Source organism: Rattus norvegicus, chromosome 14 (genome assembly GCF_036323735.1).
Source record: "Rattus norvegicus strain BN/NHsdMcwi chromosome 14, GRCr8, whole genome shotgun sequence".
NCBI lineage: Eukaryota > Metazoa > Chordata > Mammalia > Rodentia > Muridae > Rattus > Rattus norvegicus.
Window position 1 is genome coordinate 15,708,412 of NC_086032.1, and position 22,933 is coordinate 15,731,344.

A 22,933-nucleotide genomic window follows, 5' to 3' on the forward strand; every position below is an offset into this window, starting at 1 on the left:
ACTCCTTGTAGTAAAATTGAGCTTTATCAATGTTATTTTTTTCTTTCATTCATTTTCTAGGCGAAGGGAGAGTCAGTCCCAGGAGGAGTTACGAAATCAGCTTCAGAATACAGTTCATGAGCTTGAAGCTGCCAAGTCCCTTAAGGAGGATATGCTGAAGGACAGCAGCACACAGATAGAGCAGCTACGAAAACTGATGCTTAGTCATGAAGGCGTGCTTCAAGACATCCGATCGGTCTTAGTTGACTTTGAAGAAGCCTCAGGCAAGAAAATATGTGAACACGACAGCATGTCTACCATGCACTTCCGCAGCCTGGGCTCAGCTATTAGTAAAATCCTAAGAGAATTAGACACAGAGATCTCTTTTCTTAAAGGGAGGATCTTTCCAGTAAGTGGTGAGAACACTGCTTTATATTACAATGCATTGAGAGATAGTTTGTGAACTCCTTAGAAATAAGCCAAGTCTTCATTTTTTGTTCTCTGAAATGATACACAATGCTCTCTCCTGATAGAAAACTAGCTATTTTGTCTGTACCGCTTAATGGAAGTATAGTCAGTGTGCAGGTGCTATAAAATACAGGCATAGAGCTTCATTTAGTATTATTTCTATGTTTAGCTCCCTAATGCATTCCTATCTTAGAAACTCTGCCTTTTCTAAGCTTTAAAATTACCAACACCCAAATTAATATCTCTGTTTTAAAACCAGGTAGAGGATCAGCTTGAAACCCTGAAGTCTGAATCACAGAATAAAATAGAACTATTACTTCAACAACATCAGGATCGGTAGGTGTCTGACTGAGACAAAAACTTACAGGGACACTGTATTCTAGTTGTAGTCTCTCACCTGCAGTTCCAAAGTCTATAAACTCAGAGGTAACTCAACAACAAAAATAGCCTTAATGACCTGTAGCAAATTTAGTTTTTTCTGACACCTTAAAGCTGTAAGGAAGGCTTTATTTAAGCCTAGAATACTATAAGTTTTGCTACAGGGGAATAAAATGAGTTCAGCTCCCAATAAGGACAATAAGGACAAGTGGAGATTTCCAATGAGAAAGAAAGTGAGGGCTCTGGTGGATTGACCATTACTCACATAGGCTTGGTGAGTCTTCCTAAAGGTAGGCCGTGGAGATAGATTTTCAAGCTCAAGGCTAACTAAGCAACTTAATCACCTGTCGACAACTAACCAGACAGCAAGAATGAGACTATTCTTGCCGTGGTTGGCCTGGCAGAGTCTAGGTAGAAGAGCCTAAGTTGATTTGTCAGTTACCTGTTGGTTAGTTAAATGAAGCATTTAATACTCTGTGACTTAGTGTGCGTATTTGTAAGCTTGTAGTCATCATGTGTTTGATTGATAGGACCCTTTCCTTTATCTCCCTGGAGATATGGCATATAGTATTCATATTGTATAACATATTACTCACAGTACTCAAGGTTTATGAAACAGGATCTCACTATGTCGTCCAGGCCGGCCTTGGATTCCTGTATTCCAGGGACCTTCCTGCTTCACATTCTGTTTTATGATTTTATTCCTCACGCTGGTGTAGTCCCACATACTTGTAATCTCAGCACTCGGGTGGCTGAGATGGGAAGATGCTGTGAGTTCAAGGCCAGCCTGGGATCTATAGCAGAATTCTATAGAGGACCAGAGGTACACACCACCATGCCTTGTTTGGTTCTCCCAGTTTACTGCTAGCTGGATTCTAGAGGTTTTGTTACAGGAGTAGCATGCTGGGCATGATGACGCATGCCTTTAGTCCCAACACTCAGGGGCAGAGGCAAGTGGGTCTTTGTCATTTTGTGGGTAGCCTGGTGTACACAGCAAGTTCCGGACATCCAGAGCTACATAGTAAGAAAGATCCTGTCTCAAAAAGAAACAACTTTAAGAAAAAAGGAGTGAAGGTAGGAAGGAAGAAAAGAGAGAGAGAGAGGGAGGGAGGGAGAGAGAGAGAGAGAGAGAGAGAGAGAGAGAGAGAGAGAGAGAGAGAGAGAGAAAGAAGGAGGGAGTAACATTTAAAAAACCAGGCATGCTAGTTCATGTCTGTAATCCCAGCACTTAGAAGGTAGAGGCAAGAAGACTGCCTACAAATTCAAGGCCAGCCAGGACTACACAATTAAAGTCTGTCTTAGGGTTTTAGTGCTGTGAACAGACACCATGGCCAAGGCAACTCTTATAAGGACAACATTTAATTGAGGCTGGCTTACAGGTTCAGAGGTTCAGTCCATTATCATCAAGATGGGAGCATGGCAGCATCCAGGCAAATGTGGGGCTGGAGGAGCTAAGACTCACTTCCATGTCCACAGTGACACATCTACCCCTACAAGGCCACACCTCCTAATATTGCCACTCCTTGGGCCAAGCATATACAAACCATCACACTGTCTCAAATGGATGAAAGAGTAGCAGATATAAAACTGGAACGAATACTAAGTGTGAAGGTCATTGAAAGCATTAACTTTTGAGGCAAGTCTAGGAAGAAAGAGCTTCCTGTATCATAACAGTTGCTTTGTTTTTGCCTAGGATTGAGCAGCTGATAAGTGAACACGAAGTTGAGATAACAGGACTTACGGAGAAAGCCAGCAGTGCTCGAAGCCAAGCCAACAGTGTCCAGAGTCAACTGGAAATAATTCAGTATGTGTGTACTAGGAGTTTGAAATTGATGCCATTTATTGTAACTTAAAAACTATTATTTTAAGCTGGAGATTTGGCTCAGTAGTTAATAGCACTTGTTGCTCTTGAAGAGGACCTGGGTTCGAGTCCCAGCACTCACCTGGCAGCTCATTACTGTTATCTGTGACTATTCTTGCAAGGGAAGGGGCGTCCCTGCAGGCTTTATGACTGGTAGGGAAATGATCCAGGGGAGGGAAGAATGAAACTTGGGTCAGCCTAACTTAGGAAGCCAGTGCTGGGCCTAACTTCGAAGGTCTGGCACCAGCTGGTTTACTTTAGTCATATTTAAGTACAGCACGATTTCGGGAAAAAAAAATTTCTGATAACAATTATCTCAGTCCCATGAGTGTAGCAGAGATTAAGACATGTTTACATTGGAATTCTTTATAATGTACAAAGATGGATACTATTGATGCAGAGATGGTGGCCAAGATTTAGGGTCTAGGGAGAACGACTAAGGAAAATGTGCCTGCGAGTGTCATTTTGGCCTGGCCCTAAGAGAACGTAGAAGTCACCTAGGCTTCTGTAAAGTACAAGTGACATCTCTCATAAGGATGCTCAAGAGTTAGGAGGAAAGGGGCTATCATAAGTAAAGCATAACTTCTGAGGGATGTGGGTGGACCTAACTGCAGATAGCGAAGGATGACCAGGCTGTAAAATACATTCTTTCCAGCATTCCAGGAGAGCAGGTGGACGCCATCTGTCTTTGAAGAGACAAGCCTGCAACTATTATTCTATTAAGCTATCCTAATATTTTGAAATTGCTTAGCAATTTCCTCGTGACAGTGATAAGACTTTTCTAACATGCTTTTGTGTCGCTGTGCACAAAGTGCTATTGCAAGTATTCAGGCTCCTGGGATTTACTGAGTTGTTCATATTTAAAATGACAGAACAAAGCAAGAACAAACAAATATTTTCTATATTTGTATATAAATAAATACATGTATATGTATAATTATGTGTGTTATCTATGAACATAGTTATACATAGATATATATGTTCAAATATATACATAAAATGTATATGCATAAATTTTATAATTTGAACTGATGCATAAGACTATGCATAAGCTTTTTATTTTAAAGATTTACTGTGTTTGTATGAGTATGTATGCCTTTGTGCACAGATACAAGCACCGATGTGCATGTATGGACCAGAAAAAGCATCTGAGTTCTAGGAGCTGTATTTCTAGGTATTTTCAGAATGTCCAGCATGTTACAAAGGTGCTGAGGTCATAAATCTGCTCTTCGTGACTGCAAGGCAAACACTCATAATCACTGAGACATCTCTCTGTCCTCCAGTGCTCATACTTTTAATCATGAGCAGAAGTAGAGAATAGCATAACATAAACACACACACACACACACACACACACACACACACACACACACACACACACACACACCATGAGCTTTGGCAAGTGGCTTGTTTTGGGTGCTAGGAATTTAACAGAATTTTACACACAGCACACCTAACTTATATCTCTGAGCTTTGTCCTCAACCCTGAGCTGTAAAGAAACGAGTTTGCCTAATGAAAGGCAGTTGTTCTAATGACTCCATGTAAAGTAATTACGGGTAGTATCTAAGAGATGTGAGGGGTCCTTGAGGTACCATGCATATTCTTTTGGTTCTTTTTTTTTTTTTTTTCCGGAGCTGGGGACCGAACCCAGGGCCTTGCGCTTCCTAGGTAAGCGCTCTACCACTGAGCTAAATCCCCAGCCCCAGCATATTCTTAATTTGCTATCTGTTTCTCTACCCTTTCAACACTTCGTAGAGAGCAGGCGAGGAACCAGAACTCCATGTATATGCGCCAGCTCAGTGACTTGGAGTCTACTGTCTCTCAGCTGCGTTCTGAACTGAGGGAGACCAAGAGGATGTATGAAGACAAGGTCAGTTTACACCACTTCCAAGGGCTGTTGTATACACCAAATCAAATTATTTTTAATAGTTTGTTTGAAAATAGAGAATCAAAATAATTTCTAACTAAAGGAATATTTTTAAAATCCGTGTTAGTTGGTATACAAACATACTAAATTATCTAAATATTAACTTATAAACTATTATTTAAGTTGATGTTTAAATTCATCATAAAATTATTGAGAAATATTTTTCAAGTAAATTTCCAAATAATAAATTGAGTAACACAGTGTAGGAAGAACACTAGTCTAATATGCCTGAAGCTCTAGATTAATCCTTACTACCACAAAATTAAGTAAAAAATAAAGAATAGGACTATGCTCTTTATCTTTTCTGAGGCCTGGCTTTAGCAAACATGGCCAGCAGTCTGTGTCTACCACCAGTGTTTGAGGACTTGCTTCATCCCTTCAACTTCTAATCATTTTTTGTGACTAGAAAACAAAATTTTAAGATACTCAAAATAATTAAAGTAAAAATTAGGAAACTTAGTCTTCCTATTTCATCACATAATTTGTCTTAAAAGCAGATAATATTTTGGAAGAGGTGGGGCTAGAGAGATGGCTCAGCAGTTAAGATTGTGTTCTGCCTTTACAGAGAGACCTGAGTTCAGTTACTGTGGCCCACTGCATACGGTTGACATACGGTCCATGGATCCCATAGCTCCAGCTCCAGGGATGTCCACTGTCTCCATGGGCTCTACCATCCACATACTCTGCACGCATACACACACACACACACACACACACACACACACACACACACGCACACGCACGCACGCACACACACGCACACACGGAGTTCAAATTGGTTTTCATTAAAAAAATGGTGCTATTTCTATTTTTTGTTTTTGCTTTTTTTTTACAGCTAAAAAGAAGATATTCTGTATTCTTATCAACCATTTATTCAGAGCTTAGATTTTTGTTAATTTCAACCATTTGAAAACAGTGAAATTCCTAAAACTAGAAAAACAAAGAGTTGTCTTTCAGAGGAGATCATGTTCTTCATGTTCCCTGAGAAGTGTGGTTGACGTCAGCCTTAGGTGGTTGGGTTTCACTTACTGTACCAGGGTTTTATTTTGTGAAAGCTTAGAAGATAAGTCCACCCCACAGAGCAGTAGTTCTCAACCTGGGAGTTGCGACCCTTTGGGATCCACTCACCCTTTCACAGAGGTAGCATTTCAGATATCCTGCACATCGGATATTTATATTATGATTCACAACAGCAGCACAATTATAGTTATGAAGTAATGAAATAATTTTGTGGTTGGTCACAAAATTGAGGAAGTGTCTTAAAGGGTCACAGGTTAGGAGGGGACCCCTGCTCTAGAGCGCCTTGCAGAGGTAACTTAGGTACTGTTTCACATCGTGTTTATTCCACTGCCCATGCCTTTATTTAGAGTGGTGATTTAGAAGAAATAGAAGGTACTGCCGCTACCAGTCCTTTGATCAGTGAAAACCACCCTGTTAGCTGCAATAAAGGAAGGGGTCTCTGCGTGTAGATTTAATAGACAGATGGTGCAGCACTAAGGCTTCTACACATTGACTTCCTTTCCTGTGGGCAGCACAGCTTAACTCCCACTGCCATTCCAGTGATGACCACAGGAAAGCACTGTCTTCCTTGGCTCAGTGATGTATTATGTCTACCTTTAACTCTGTAGCAAGAGGAGGAAGTTTTGACATGGTTTTATTAAAGTCAGCAGAAGAGACTAACAGGAACTGCTCCATGATAATCTGACTCTCTCCACAGCCATGTCTTTCAAACATTTTGGTCACTACTCACAGGAAAGTAGTCCACCCCATAACACAGACATCTGAAGAACCAATACCTCTATTAAGTGCGATGTGGAATTTTCTCTCTTCAGATGTTGACTTGAAGATCATTAAACTGATTTTATGATTGACTAAGGAGTTGTAATTTTCAATAATGTCCCTCATTTTTAAACTTCTCTGTATAGCTCTTAGTCTCAAGGCAAAATGATTTTAATCATGGGACCCAAGATGGACCTTTCAGCTCAACTCCAACACCAGCACCAGCACCAAGAAAAGTCCACTTTTGTCTTCTAGTTTCTTTTCTCAGGACAAACCTTTGTCTTGGTGGTGATTGTCCACTCCTTTGTAGACAAAGCATCCTGTACAAAAGACATGACCTCCCCCTTCAGAAAGCAGAAGAGAAGGGTACACGGTCTCAGTACAGTATGGCTAGGAGGGTCATTGACAAAGGACAGTCATTGTCTTATAGCCCAGTAAGACAGGTGTTACTCATGACTATCCAAACCATTCTGAAAAGACAGATCTTTACTGACATAAGACTCTGAAAAGGGGTTGGGGATTTAGCTCAGTGGTAGAGCGCTTGCCTAGTAAGCGCAAGGCCCTGGGTTCGGTCCCCAGCTCTGAAAAAAAAAAAGACTCTGAAAAGTCACAGACTACTAAACCGAGCTCAATTTGCCCATGTTTTCTTATGTAATTTGTAGTTATTATGGTTCTCTATTATACTGTAGCTTGGAAAAATGATCTCTTCATAAGCTTCATCCAGTTTATTTATCTTGTCTAATGTATCATGTTGATCTATTAGGGCCATTGTCCTAATATGCTCTAGTATAAACAATGGATCACCAACACTTGATAATCTTTTTTAAAGTATTTCTTTATTTAATATATATGGATGCTCTATCTGCATGTACACCTGCATGCCAGAAGAGGATCTCAGATCACATTATGATCATGAGCCAGATGGTTGTAAGCCACCATCTGATTGCTGGAACTGAACTCAGGACTCTGGAAGAGCAGTCAGTGCTCTTAACCACTGAGCCCTGTCTCCAGCTCCACCTCCATTAAACAAAAGACTTATTTATTTATTTTTATGTATATGAATACACTGTAACTGTCTTCACACACACCAGAAGAGGGCATTGGGTCCCATTACAGATGGTTGTGAGCCACCATGTGGTTACTGGGAATTAAACTCAGGACCTGTAGGGAGAACAGTCAGTGCTCTTAACCGCTGAGCCATGTCTCCAGCCCCGACTTCTGACAACCTGAAGTAGTAAACACTTAATAAGAAGGATAGCCAGCACATGGGAGGCCGATCCAGGAGGACCATGCAAGCAAGGCCTGCCTGAGCTACGTCTTGGGGCCCTATCTCAAAAAAAGGGCTTGTCCGTTTTAATCAGATCTTGAAGTGTTGATAAAATGTATCATGGTGAACTGAAGAGATTTGGACCCGCTGGCAGATAACTAGGCTCTCAGAGGAAGCAGCTCTGCCGCCTACTTGGTGTAACCAAGCAACAAAGGTCAAGCATGTTACTGAGGATTTCATTTGGAGGAACACAAAACACTATGAAATGAAATGTTTTTGCCTGGAAGACTTGGATACAGGATTTTAAAAGCATATTCTTGTGCACAGTTTGTTTCATTTTTATGTATGGTGACTTTATATTGTTAAAATCTTAAGATACATGTTCTCCTTTGCTGTTTCAGTACAGATTTTACAATGTTCAAAAACCAAGAGGAAAAAAGCAATGGAAATGATACAGCAAGGTTGGGGATAGAGCACAGTTGGTGGAGTGCCTGGTTAGCATGCCTGGTTCTGAGTCGACCCCAGTACAGGGTCCCAGAGCGGACCTATCACAGTGTGTTAGAGCACACCTAAGATGGCAGCATGTGCCTCAAATCCCAGTACTTGGGAAGGAGGGGCAGGGTGATCAGAGGTTCGTGGTTATCATTGGCTACATAGTGAGTGTAAGACCAGCCTGAGGTACATGAGACTGCCTTAGACACAAAAGATGATTTTGATAGGCCTGAACAAAACTTTTCTACCAAGAGTGTGTAAATTCAGAGAAAGGCTTTACAAAGGATCATTTTTTTTCAGGTTAACAAAAGTATTTCATATTGGTGGAAATAGAAATTGTATTTCTAGGAAAATCTTAGATGTAGCCTTTTTAAAAGCTGACAAAAGTGTTTTACTATAATGCTGTCTTCTATTCTTTTCTTTCCGTTTAGGAGAGCCTCCAGAATTCCCCTTTACGAATCTGGACCAGTAGAAGCTGTCACTATTGGCTCTGTAGATTTGGCTTTACTCTTAACTTTCGCTTTTTGAAACAACAACAAAAAATATATCACCATCTTGATTCTAAGTTTATTCTGTTTTGACAGTAGTTGGTGCTGGATTTCCTAGTCCCCAGTGAGGATGTAGTAGCGCTGTGTGGAGCTGTCCACTATGCTGGCAGAGTGCGAAGGCTCTGCAGAGGTCTGTGCAGCCTCAAGCTGAAGCGCAACGCCCTCTTGGGCCACAAATGTCCTTTTGAGCACAGAATCAGAGCAAAAAAACTCCCCCATATAAACAAAAAATAAAGCACAGATCCAATATGATTTGATGTGATTGGCCATTACCCTAAAATCAGTAAAATTTGAATAAAATTCTTATACTGATCCAACCCAAAATGTCTGTTCATGGATGGTGAAAAGGGAAAACCAGGCTGCTGTGTAGAAAGAAAAGAAGGAGAAAGCTTTCCTGTCTGTCACACATCAGTGCTTCTGGACATTTTGAAGGCTTTTCATGCAGTTTTCTAGCTGTTTGTATCAGCTCAGCTGCTCCTTGACTGGTTCCCCTTTCACTATCCATTAATGTGTGCGGATGTTTGTGCTCTAAAAGTGAAAGGTAAAAGCAGAGCTTAGCAGCTGAGTCAGTACTGACAACTACGAAACCGGTCCCTGCGGCGGGTCCCAGGAAAGATGCTTTCCCCTTCCCCCTCCTCTAGTTTCCTCCTTCTCTCTAGTTTTGGTCCTGTTATTGTCAAGTTTGATATTATGAAAGAGCCATCCTGATTTTTATTTATTTATTTTTGGCAGAAAAACAGAGCAAGGAGTAGGGAGTGTTTGCTCCACTCATGAGGATCCAAACTCAAGACTCTCATTAGACTTAGGGCCCAAAGAAGAGAAAATGTAGAGTCTAACTTTTTTGATACTTTTCTTAGAAGTCATGAAAAACTTAAATAATAAGTAAAAAATATTTTTAAAGTAAAGGAACACAATTGGAGGAAACATGAGAGACCATCTAGAATATTAAAAAAAAATGTACCTCAGCAGAATGGAGGGAGAGTGGTATGAGGCAGAACTTTGAGCAGAACCCAGCACAGTCTCCCTGACCCTGTGCTGTGTGAGGGCAGTGAGGGCTGCGGCTCCTACTCTCCTGAGTGTGCTCACTCAGGCCTCCCTCTCCAGGACCGGACAACAAGATCACCTCAGCTGACGGTTCATTTTCTCAGAAGTCACTTACGTTAGAGGTTACAGTCTCCTCAAAGGGGCATGAGAATCTGTCTTCTTATTGGTGTGGGGTTTTCCCCCCTTTTTCTTTAGGGTTCGAGCCTAGCAGGCACTCTTCCACTGAGCTATATCTCCAGTTGAAAGATAGTTCTTAAGCCAGGCACAGCAGCAGTTCAAGCCAGTAATCAACAAATTCTTGTGAAATAGTTTTTAATATGCATCTTATAATCAAATACAATCTATAATCCAATATTCCGTGTATGCTTAATACTTATGAAAATGCCTTATAGCATATCAAATATAATCCGTCAGAATTTAATGCTTTATGTACTTAATCCTCATGAAACACTTTTAATATGTAACATAATCACGTAAAGCCAACTTAAACATAAATTCAGTGTAAATGTCAAAACTTATGTTCTAAGTGCTATAGGCCCCAATACTACATTATAGACATGCAGAACTGTATGATATTTCTATATTAGCACTCTCTTAAATTACTTATGTGTCCATGCAAATAGATATAGAAGCTCTACATATGTATGCTTTCTTGTCAAGGAGATAGTTACATATGTGTATCTGTGTATATGTAATGTTATATTGACTATATGTTGGTTTAAATGAACATTTTTAAGTGAACTTGTTTCAAGTGAAAATAAAAAGTTATTAACAAAAAGTTTGTCTTGGTCATATGTTTTCTAGTTAAGAAAGTTTGATCACGTCCAAACCAAGTTTTACTCTTGACACAAATTTTCAAACCATTTTTAATAACCTTAGAAATAGGGAGAAATGTGTAGTATTTATGTCAATATGAAAGCTTTTTGAATTCTGGAAAGTAGATAAAATAGTTGTAATTATGGTTGGTTTCATTGCATAACACTAAATATTAACATGTTCTTATGAAATGGTTCATTATCTAATTCGTGATATTGTGTGGCTCTGCTCAGATTAAAACCCATGATCTCCATAGTCTGGGATCTCCACTCAGCCTGTGTTGAGGGCTGTAGGAACATTTGCAATCCTGAAGACCTTCTCCTCCTGTAGACCTGCTATATGCTGAGTTTGGGAAAGGAATAACTGTTACATCATTGGTTCAGTGAACTAAATTTCTCTTTATTCAGATAAATAGCTGTCCTGACTGAAGGAAAAATATATTCATTGAAGTTGTAGTTGAAGAGAATGAAGTCCTGAATGCTTAAATTGCCCAACACAATATTCCCCTGATTCTTAATCTATATAGATATTCATTCATTCTTTTGAAATATGGCACCATGATGACAGCAGGAATACTGTCCTGACTCATCCTTTTATATTCAGTATCTAATTGAGACTCTGATTGTGTGTGTGTGTGTGTGTGTGTGTTTGTGTGTGTGTGTGTGTGTGTGTGTTCAAGACAAGGTCTCATTGTGTAGCTCTGGCTATTCTGGAACTCATTCTGTAGACCAGGCTGGCCATTAGCTTAGAGCTGCCTCTGTCCCCCAAGTGCTGGGACTAAACACATGTGCCACCACGCTTAGCTGAGACTCTGACATGCTAAAGCAAAATAGCTCTTCTTGGTATTCCAAGATTCATTTGTTTGGGGTCTACAGCACATTATTTATGCCACAAGAAGAGCTTGTCACCACAGAAGATAAATTCTGAGGAGTAAAACACAGTGTGCAGTGCCCAGATAACAGCAGGGACAAGTGCTTCATTTTGACTAATGCCCATGCTAACTCCTATGGAGATGTTGAGGTTAGAAAACCCTGCATAAGACCTTTCTGTTTCACCTCCCAGGGAGACCGTCTGTTCTTGTCAGGCTTTGTCTGTGTACAACCAACCCAGCTGCATGGGTTTGATTTGGATTTTCTTCCAGATAGAAGAGCTGGAGAAGCAGTTAGTCCTTGCCAATTCAGAGCTCACCGAGGCACGCACAGAGCGGGACCAGTTCAGTCAGGAGTCGGGAAATCTGGATGACCAACTCCAAAAGCTGTTGGTGAGATTTTGCTCTAAAGTACACCATCTGGAATCTGGGGGAAGTTTCAATACGTTTCACAAACTAGTTTATATTATAAAATTACAGCTTTTATAAAATATTTGTGCCTCCACATGGGATAGCATTCTATATACTTCATGTGTTTTAAATAAGGTATTCTATTCTCTGGGTCTTTTTCCTTAGGCGTGGCTGTTACAGTGTTAAAGATTGTAAGCTTTTAAGTAGCCATAGTTTTTGAATTAGAACTGCCATCTACTAAATTCAAGTTGTAATATGTTCATTTTGAAGCAAAATGACACTCAAAACACAAATTATGCACTTCCCAAATATAGAGATTACAGCTGTAAATTGCCACTCACAGACTAGCAAAAATGTCTAAGCAAAATATTAGTATATTTTTCTAGGAAACAGTCACTCTTAGTCAAGCTGATGAAAAGCTTCCCTTTGAATAATCTAAGGTTTCTCAGATCACACAGCTCCAGACCAGGTGAGGCAAAAGGAAGTGTTTGTTCTGATCATATGACAGAGGATGGAGAAAGAACATTGTCGCTTCTTTCAGGCAGATCTCCACAAGAGGGAGAAGGAGCTTAGTCTGGAGAAAGAACAGAACAAGCGTCTGTGGGACCGAGACACAGGCAACAGCATCACCATCGACCACCTGCGGCGCGAGCTGGATGACCGGAACATGGAGGTGCAGCGGCTGGAGGCCCTGCTCAAGGCCATGAAGAACGAGTGTCAGGGCCAGATGGAGCGGCAGGTGAGAGCACACAAGCTGTGCCATTGCCGGGTGGCCTCTTCCAGGGGGAGAATGTTCTTCATGTTTGCTTGCAGAGCTTCTTTACACACACACACACACTCACACACACTCACACACACACACACACTCACACACACTCACACACACACACACACTCACACACACACACACACACTCACACACACACACACTCACTCACACACACACACACTCACACACACACACACACACACTCACACACACACACACACACACACACACAGAGTCCTAATGTTCTGACAGCAAAATGATTTAAGTTAGAACATTTGAACTCTTCAGGATTGCATGCCTTGAGATAACTTGCCTACCCACCACCAAAAATAAAATTTATGAAATTTCATTTTACCAAAGATGGCAGCCATTCAGGGGAAGAACGAGAGTCTGGAGAAAGTGTCCTCCCTCACTGCACAGCTGGAGTCCACCAAGGAGATGCTGCGCAAGGTGGTGGAAGAGTTGACAGCCAAGAAGATGAACCTTGAGAGCTCTGAGAGGACAGTGTCCGACTTGACCGCTTCCCTCCAGGAGAAGGAACGCGCCATCGAGGCCACCAATGCAGAGATCACGAAGCTCCGCTCCCGGGTGGACTTGAAGTTACAGGAGCTCCAGCACCTGAAGAACGAGGGGGACCACCTCAGAAACGTGCAGACGGAGTGCGAGGCGCTCAGACTGCAGATGGCAGAAAAGGACAAGGTCATTGAGATTCTGAGGCAGCAGATTGAGAACATGACGCAGCTGGTTGGCCAGCACGGACGGACGGCAGGTGCAATGCAAGTGGAGAAGGCTCAGCTGGAGAAAGAGATTAATGACCGGAAGCTGGAACTGCAGGAGTTTAAGGTCTGAGTGGTGGTTTGGGGTGGGTTAGCTCTTGAATTTTCTGTTCTCAAAGCAGCAGTGACCTAATTACTGAGAAGGATCCTTGAGGCTGTGGCCTACCATGGGAAGTATCTGAGTCGATACGCATTTGTGCTTTTGAGAAAAGGAATGTGTGGCTCCCAAATGCTTCAGGGAAATAGCAAGGAGTGCAACCCCTCTGTGGAGTGGTCATGGAGCCTGGAGTCGGAGGGAGTTTTCACAGATGTGAGTTTGACTCCATGTCCTTCCTCCTAATATAACATGGGCCTGTTCACTGATTCTTGGTGCATGAGTCTGTGAAAATTACAAGCAAACAGAAAAACAACTTTATTGGACTATTGTGAGGCTTAGATAAGAAAATATACATCAAAGACAGCCTGGCCTATGTAAATATTAGTCTTTTCTCCCTATTCATTATCCCACCAACTTTGTCTGTGTGTCCTCTGTGTGTTTAAATAATGAGTCTCCTTACTGCACAAGTGACTTCCTAAAGCAGGGCACACATCTTGTTTATCTTTGTAGGTTTTTTCTCCCCATCTTTATGATTTTTTTTTTTAGAGATTGTCTCACTATGTAACCATGACTGTCTGGAGTTACTATATAAATCAGTAAGCAGAGTGGACTGGCTCAACCTTCAAAAGCTTGCCCTATGATCTGTTTCCATTAAGAAGGTACTCAGAGTAGCACCGCCAGCTAGGGAACAAGCATTCAAACCACAAGCCTGTCAAGGGAGCCCCACATCCAAACAATAATAGCTGGTAAAGGGAAAAGGCAATGTGGTAAAGCCCAGAGGAAGCCAGCTTCCAGAAGTCACTCTATGCCCCATGTAGCCTCAGCTCCTCCCTAGTAAGAAACCATGAGAACTAAAATGCCCCTCTCCACTGTCACAGACACAGTCCCAGGATGTTTTATGGAGGCTGATGGTGTAGTGCCTGTTCATTGCAGGGTCCAGTTTCTCATCTCCAAGAAGGAAAGCAGGTGATTAGCATAACTACACTGCTCACAGAAACAGTTTACACAGTGGGCCACTCTTAGCAGCTAAGTGTCAAAAGGGTTCATGAATTCCTAAATGCCAGCCAAAGGCCAGCCTTGTCAGCCATCTCGATGGATGAACAGGAACAGGCAGCCCTTCACCTCAGCTTCATCTTCCTCCCTCACCTCCATCCCCTCCCCCACCTCCATCCCCTCCCTCACCTCCATCCCCTCCCCCACCTCCATCCCCTCCCTCACCTCCATCCCCTCCCTCACCTCCATCCCCTCCCTCACCTCCATCCCCTCCCCCACCTCCATCCCCTCCCTCACTTCCCTCCAATTCTATTGCTAGTCTCTTCCCTTTACCAGCTATTATGGCTTGACTTTGGGATGTCCTCCCAGGCTCGTGGCTTGAGAGCGTGTTCCAGGTGACAGTGATATGTTAGATGGTTGTAGAACCTTTAGGTCTATGACCTAATCAGCAGAAATTGATGACTGGAGGCAGGTCTTGAAGGCAATATTTGCTTTGGGTTCTGGCCTGAGTTCTCTGCTCTCTGCTCTGACAAGATGTCAGGAAGCCATACAGCACCCCGTACCCCTGCCACTGGACTGAGATGTCTGAGCTCCCATGATTTCCTGTCATGGTGCATCCTCAGAAACTGGAGCCAAAGTATCACCCACACATATACCCTAAGTTGCTTCTCATGGGCATTCTATCACAAGGAAATGATACTAGCGTCCTTAGGAGTACTGACATTAAAGGCAGATAGTGTCAGCGAGACTGGTTTGTGTTATACGTGTACATGTTCTTTTACTCCTTTCACTGGACTCTGGATTTGTCAACCCAGATCTTAAAAGATAAAAAAGATGCGAAGATCCGGGAGCTTGAAGCCAGAGTGAGTGACCTGGAACTGGAGAAGGTGAAGCTGGTGAATGCAGGCTCCGAGCGTCTCCGAGCAGTGAAGGACATCAGACAGGAGAGAGATCAGTTGTTAAATGAGGTGAAGACTAGTAGGACTGAACTGAACAACCTCTCAGGTATGGCACCTCAGTTCACTCTGTCCTAAATACTGTGAGGTCCCACATGGCTGCCCACACACTTACAAAAGAAGAGTATCTGGTCTCACACCACAAATACAGATGCCACACTGCTCCAGTCATGTGATCTGCACTGCACTTCTCACAGTTGTCTGAGGGGCTTGCATCTTGATGCCTGCTAACCATTACCTGTGTTCAGTCCTCAGTTCCAAAGAGTAGAGGTCTCCTGAGGAGTCGTCTTTACAGCTTTACGGTTAGGGAAATGGGAACCTTGCAGCCTTCTAAAGGTTTAATAAACTGACACATATAAATAGAATTATGCAAAACCACTGAGAGGAGAAATCCATGTGACGAGGACTTGAACAGAGGCAGTGGCAGCAAGAATGGGAGAAGAGCAAAGTCTTGAGACTCCTTTGGGCAGTGTGGTAGTGCACACCTCTAAACCCAGCAATGGAGAGGCAGAGGCAGTGGGCCTCTGAGTTCAAGACCAGCCTTTCCTACACAGTGAGTTCCAGAAGGGCCAGAGTTATATAGTGAGGCCCTTTCTCAAAACAACAACAACAACCACAACCACAAACCACACACACTTACCCCCAACACACACACACACACACACACACACACACACACACACAAAGAATAATTGGGAAGGTTGCAGCAGTAGAATTAGTGACTGGCACATATGTGCTGGGTTTTTTAAGCTTGGGATTAGGAAACAATAACAGCAATAACTAAAAAGGGACCTTCTAGAGAAGAGGCGGCTTGAGAGCAAAGGGTAAGACACGAGGCAGCGCGAGGACATGTGCAGCTGGACCTGTGTCTGTAACTCTATCGTAGCCAAGGGTGATGCATGACAAGGACAGCCAGGAGTCTTTGGCTGTGAATTGAGCTTGAGACCAGCCTGACTGCGTGAGACTTTGGCTTCCCCTCAAATATCTCTATCCTATTCTTATGTAAATAGCACGTACAGCAGATGAGGGACAGTACATAAACCTCTGAACCCTCCACTCACACACGCACTGCACTGGGGCACCCCATCCTCACCACTTCTGTTCTACTCTGCCTGGTGCCCTCTTCCACCTCCCTCCCGACTTGGCGTCTGTCCTCTCACTATTACTTCTATAGCCACTGATTCCACTCAGTGTTGTGTAAGTACGCATGCGCAGCCTGCAACAGCCCTGCAGAGCCAAACAGAAAAGGAAGTCTTCCCCAGTGGCCATCAACTACCAGACGGTTCCTCAGCTATGAGTGGGCTCTTGGGAGGCTCTCCCTTCATTAATGCTGGAATGTTGACTGTGTCCCAGGTGTTTCCATAGTTACTGAGGTAGATAGATAGATAGATAGATAGGTAGATAGATAGATAGATAGATAGATAGATAGATAGATAGAGGTATAACTTGGTAGTAAAATACTTGCCTGCATAGCCAAGGTCTTGGTTTCAATATATAGTACATTAGGATGGCAAATTGACTTGGAAGTCAATTTAAAAAAACAGATTTTGAAAAGACATGTGAAACCTTTTAGTTATTTACAGTAGTCGTGAAGATGGGGGTCATCCAAGAAGAAGGCATAAGATAAAAAGACATAAATCCAGGCATGGTCAATTATGGCCTTAATCCTAACACTTAGGAGGCGAGGCATGTGCTTCTCTGTGGTTTTCAAGCCAGCCTAGGCTGGAACTACAAAGAAACTCCAAGTCCAGCCAGGGCTACATCATTAGTGAGACCCTGTCTCAAAATCAGTCAGTCAATCAATAAATAAAAGACTGAAAAAAAAAAACCCCAAGAAGATGGACAGTTGTGAGCTAATTACGAAGACTGGGAGAGAGAAGCCCTAGAATAAGGTGGGCGAGAGGGAGGCGGGTGAAAAGTGAGTACAGCAGATCCCGGCGCTGTGTGTACAGCTCATGTCGGTAGTGAGTGAGGTTGTCTCAGCCTCTAAGGTGCCACCATCACTAAGTACAGACATTGTCGCTGTGTTATACAGAGGACTATGAAGTCCTAAAGAGGAACTTCCGAAACAAAAGTGAAGAGATGGAGAGCACTACAAACAGGCTGAAGATGCAGCTCAAGTCGGCGCAGTCAGAACTGGAGCAAACAAGGAACACGCTCAAGACCATGGAAGGATCCGATGGCCACGGTACGCCCTGCTTCAGTCCCTTGGTTTTTAAACCCATGGCCTAGATGGTTTCACAGTCCTGAATGTACTGCCTAGAACCTCCTCACAGTGCAGGTGACCTGAGAAATACATGCCCAAGCGTGCGTGCTGGGTGGCACGAATGAGCGTTTCTATGGTTTAAGGGAGATTGAGAAGGGCTTGAGCCCTTACCTCATCTGAAGACATCACTTTTTCTTTCTATGGCTATCTTAGTAATTTCTAACAAATCCCACTGTTTCCCCTTACTTTTCAAGATAGAAATACAAGCCACTGATTATTTTCATTAACCCTCATATTTTTTACAGGTACAGTGTCTATATAACCTGTAACTAAATGGCTGATTGGCAACTCTTGACTTTTCTGTGATAAAAGTGAGATGAGATTTGGTAATAGGACCTCTAGACAAGGTGTCTTTATCTCTCAGCAGTTGACACCTTTCTGCTCAGGGCTGTGCTGACCCATGCAGTGCTTGTGAGTGCTGGTAAGGGTTGTCAGTGACAGCAGCTGCTCCTCTCAGGGCCTTCTGCCCTTCTGGGTGTATCTGTATTGGCTCACTGTACAGATTTAAGTGTAGGTTTTGTATTTTATGATCTCTTTAATATGCGTCAGAGGTCAACATTAGGTGTCTTCCATGATTCTCCACTTTAGTTTTTGAGACAGTCTTTCTTGTGTGAGAGCATGTGTGTTAAAGTCAGAGGACAACTTTCTGAAGTTGGCTGTCCCCTGAGACATCTTGTTGGCCCTTCTGTTTGTTTTTTGTTTTTTGTTTTTTTCCTTTTCTTCGGAGCTGGGGACAGAACCCAGGGCCTTGCGTTTGCTAGGCAAGTGCTCTACCACTGAGCTAAATCCCCAACCCCTTTGTTGGCCCTTCTGTCTGTCTGTCCTAATTAGTTATTTATGCTTGTCCAACAGCGCAGTTTTGTTTGCTCAGGTTAGCCTTGAAGTTGCCTTTGAGCTCCCGCTCTGTCTGTTTCTATTTCCAGAAGCTGGGAATAGAGGAATACTGAACCACACCTGGCAAGAACCATATGTTGTTAATGAAAAATCAGACTTAGTATTTTTCTAATGAGTTGTTTTCAACAGATAGTATGTTTTTCTTTTCCTTTTTTTTTTTTTCGGGGCTGGGGACCGAACCCAGGGCCTTGTGCTCCCTAGGCAAGGGCTTTACCGCTGAGCTAAATTCCCAACCCCTTTCTTTTCCTTTTTAACTTCTAATTTATAGCTAGGCCTCACTCAAAGCAGTATTAGTTTCAAACCGATTTCCTCAACTGACTTGTAATAGAAGATAGGGTCTTCTGACTTTACATTTCTATGTAAAGATAGGCTCCCCATATTGTTTCCTTAGCTTACCACACCCTAAGGAGCCTGTGGGGTGTGTCCAGCTAAAGCATTCTCGTGGCTGGGCTGGAGAGACAGGCTTGTGCATTAAAGCAGGTGTCACTCTTGCAGAGAACAGGGTTGAAGTCTCCTGTAGGTGACTCACAGTTCTGTAACTCCCGTTCCAGGGGATCGGACGCCCTCTTCTGGCCTTCCCAGACGGCACAAAGCACACATGTGGTGCACACACATACTGCAGGCAACAAAAGCTCATCCATATAAAATAAAATAAATATTTAAAAATTAAAAATAAAATAAAAGTCCTATCTTTTCCCCAAAACAAGCATTTGTATGCTTCCGTGGCACTTTTGCTACTCAGACTGTACTGGGTTCTGGCGTGTGACAATAACTTTTGAGAATGAAATGGGATAGCTTGTGACATCCTGAAATCTTGTAAAAAGTCTGTTAATAGTAGACATCTCAAATGATATTTAAAACATGGGTTTCTGAAAAAAATCATCTTGGTTAAATATATGTGGCTATTTATGTGTTTGTTTTCTATATGTGTACAAATCTGTTCAGTGTTATTACTACTAGTGAAAACATGAACTAACAGTAGTCAGTGAAATTAATTCCAATCGCAAAGAAACCACAAAACATCAGCATATATGTTTCCCTTAGTTGAGAATCTGTGGTGTCTGCTGCAGTTATTATAGAACCCACTACTGTGAACGCTAAAGTCCTTACTTCACGATATTTCATGGACACCGCCCAGGGACCTTAGTGTACTTATGTCCCTTGCTGTCGTGCCATAAATTTCAGTAGGCTCAAGATGATGTGCCACTCGCATCTTTCTCACAGCTATGAAGGTGGCAATGGGCATGCAGAAGCAAATCACAGCCAAGAGAGGCCAGATCGATGCCCTGCAGAGCAAGGTGCAGTTTTTAGAAGAGGCCGTGACAAGTGCCAATAAGGTGAGTCTGTCCTGCGAAACCAGCATGCTCGCCCGCTCACCCGCTCACTGGTTAATGCACCATAAGGCAGAAGGAGGTGTAGCGCAGGAGGTACAGTTAGGGAGAGATTTCTCATTGGGAGAACGAGGGGAAGTTTCCAAAGGAATATTGTGTGAGGAATTTTTAAATTTACTTTAATTTTTAGGGTTTTTATTTTATATATTTGACCATTTTGCCTGCACACGTGTGTACATATATGTGTATGTATGTGTATATATGCATGTGTGTGTACCACATGCATGCCATGTGTGTGCAGAATCAGAAGATGTGTCAGACGCCCTGGCACTGGAGTCACTAATGGTTGTGAGCCACCATGTGGATGCTGGGAACCACACCGTGGTCTTGTGCAATAGTAGCACGTTCTAACCTGCTGAGTCACCTCCAGGATCCTAAAGAATAGCTAGTGTCAGGTTCAGGGACAGTCAAAGGCCGTTTCTAGTAGTGGCAGGATTATATTAGTTTATATTTTTAAAAAATATCATTGATGCTGCTCTGATGTCTTCCTTAAACTATGATGTAAAGAACACCACAGGGCGTCGATGAGCAGGAGCTCTACAGCACAGGGACAGCTTTACTGAGGTAGTTGGAGCTGTCCAGTACAGCAGCTGGGGACAGCTCAGTGATAGGGTACTCGCTGCCTGCCTGGCAAGTGCAAAGGCCCGGTTTGGTTCCCAGGTAAGGAAATGAGATGTGTGTGTACATGTGCGTGTATATGTGGTCTTCTACCTGAAGAGGAGGCTGCATTTTGCTCATGAAGCTGTCGGCTGTTGTGAAGGAATGGCTCACAATCCAGCATACAGGGGTGGCTGATACATGCCTTTGAGGGGTGTGTGTAGGCATTTTGTGTGCTCCTACACAGCTCTGGCTAGTCACATGGAGTTTTCACAGTCATTGACTGAAAATGTTCATAAGCAAACATGGAATTTGTGTTATGTTCAGATGTTCCCTGGTGTCAGTTTGAAGCAAATTTACATTGTCATATTTATAACAGAACTGACTGTAGTGAACATGCAAAAGAAATGGCATAAGTAAAAATAATCAGTATAACTAAATTAATTACTAGCCGATCACCCACAGTGAGCCCTGGGGATCCTTCAGAATGTACTCATATTGGTTTACCCCTTATCTGATGTTCTTACCAGATTTCCTTTCTCGCCTCCTTCCCATTTTCTCTTTTCCTGAACACAGTCTTTTCTCTGTCTCCTTCTTCCTTCCTTCTGGGAATCTAAAGCAGTGCTTCTCCCAGTGGATGGTAATCAGGACTTTGTGAGGTTACTGCTGGATGTCACGGCAAGCCTGCTTCCACATGAAACAAGTGTCCAACAGCTCAGAGACACTCTCAAACAGAATAAGAGGAGACTTGTATACAAATCCATCTTCCATTCCTCAGATGTTCCTGCCAGTCCAGTCAGAAAAGGGGGGAAATCACACACACACACACACACACACACACACACACACACACACACACACACACACACATAATTTGGAAAACTTTTTTTGTTTAATACCAAATACATTATATCAACTATTTTTTCCACTACTGTCCTGACAGGTGACTTGAAAGCTAGATTTCTGTCTGTCTCATTTGTTTCTATGTCATACAATCTGCAGTAGACATTTGTGAAATAAGTGTTCAACCATAAAGCATAATTGAAACTCTTGTGACTTTCAAATAAATGCATCTTCTTAACTATGTTATTATTTAAAGTAAATTTCAGAAAAAATTAGTATATCATTATTCAATCCAACTGCACCAAAATTCTACTTTTTAATTTAGTTTAATTTTTTTTATTAATTCACTTTACATCCCACTCACTGTTTCCCCTCCCAGTCACCCCCTCCCACAGTCCTTCCCCCATCCCTCATCCACTTCTCCTCTGAGCAGATGGGCCCCAGGTATCCCTCCACCCTGGCACTTCAAGTCTTTTCAAGGCTAGGCACATCCTCTCCCACTGAGGCCAGACAAGGCAGTCCATCTGAAAGAACATATCCTACACATAGGGAACAGCTTTTGGGATAGCCTCTGCTCCAGTTGTTCAGGTCCCACATGAAGAACAAGATGCACATCTGCTACATGTGTGTGGGGAGGCCTAGGTCTAGCCTGTCTATGCCCTTTGATGTTGGTTCAGATTCTGAGAGCCCCAAGGGTCCATGTTGGTTGACTCTGTCTTCCTGTGGAGTTCCTGTTCCCTTTGGGGCCCGAAATCCTTCCTCCTATTCTTCCATAAGACTCCTCAAGCTTCATCCAATGTTTGGCTGTCTCTGTATCTGTCTGAGTCAGCTGCTAGGTGGAGCCTCTCAGAGGACAACATGCAGTCTGCAAGCATAACAGAGTATCATTTTTTTTTCCTTTTCTTTTTTTCGGAGCTGGGGACCGAACCCAGGGCCTTGCGCTTGCTAGGCAAGCACTCTACCACTGAGCTAAATCCCCAGCCCCATAACAGAGTATCATTAATACTCTATTATTAGTGTTAGGGATTGGTGTTTGCCCATGGGATAGGTCTCAAGTTGGGCCTGTTATTGGTTGATTGTTCCCTCAGGCTCTGCTCCATCCCCCTGTCTGCATTTCTTGTAGACAGGATAAATTTTGCATTGGAAGTCTTGTGGGTGAGTTGGTGTCTCTTATTGATCCACTGGGATTCCTGTCTGGTTATAGGAGGTAGCCTCTTCATGTTCCATATTCCCAATGTAGTGAGTCACAGCTAAGGTCACCTCCATTGATTCTTGGGAACCTCCCTTATCCCCAGTCTCTGTCTCTTCCTGGAGATGCCCCTCACCTCCTCTCCCCAGTCAGTTGCAGATTTCTATTCATATTCATGGGCATCTAGCCATCTCTCCTGTCCTTCCCTACACCTGATCCCGAACCCCCCATGCCCCTCCCCACCCCTCTACCTCAGTACCCTTTCTCCATCTGCCTTTTCTGACTAGTTTATTCCCCCTTCTGAGTGAGACTCAGGCTTCCTC

General features: G+C 42.8%; 1 protein-coding gene and 1 long non-coding RNA gene across 18 annotated transcripts in view; one reads left to right on the forward strand and one right to left on the reverse strand.

Moving 5' to 3' along the window:
* Nucleotides 1–22,933, forward strand: part of Ccdc158 (coiled-coil domain containing 158) — a 57,441-nt gene that overhangs the window by 12,956 nt on the left and 21,552 nt on the right. For 12 of the 17 annotated variants that reach the window (XM_039092669.2, XM_039092662.2, XM_039092670.2 and 9 more), the window contains 10 exons: nt 61–388; nt 707–783; nt 2,519–2,629; nt 4,443–4,557; nt 11,702–11,821; nt 12,381–12,578; nt 12,969–13,451; nt 15,290–15,479; nt 17,466–17,618; nt 19,815–19,927. In XM_039092669.2, the coding sequence (XP_038948597.1) occupies nt 61–388; nt 707–783; nt 2,519–2,629; nt 4,443–4,557; nt 11,702–11,821; nt 12,381–12,578; nt 12,969–13,451; nt 15,290–15,479; nt 17,466–17,618; nt 19,815–19,927 (1,888 nt within the window). Of the gene's footprint in view, nt 1–60; nt 389–706; nt 784–2,518; nt 2,630–4,442; nt 4,558–8,583; nt 9,018–11,701; nt 11,822–12,380; nt 12,579–12,968; nt 13,452–15,289; nt 15,480–17,465; nt 17,619–19,814; nt 19,928–22,933 lie in introns of those variants that run through there. The other 5 variants (XM_063273744.1, XM_039092673.2, XM_063273746.1 and 2 more) reach the window with 2 other exon arrangements.
* Nucleotides 12,420–15,294, reverse strand: LOC120096575 (uncharacterized). The gene is made up of 3 exons (XR_005493167.2): nt 14,808–15,294; nt 12,964–13,226; nt 12,420–12,530 (listed from the first exon to the last, which is right to left on the reverse strand). It is a non-coding gene; the product is annotated as an uncharacterized LOC120096575 (long non-coding RNA).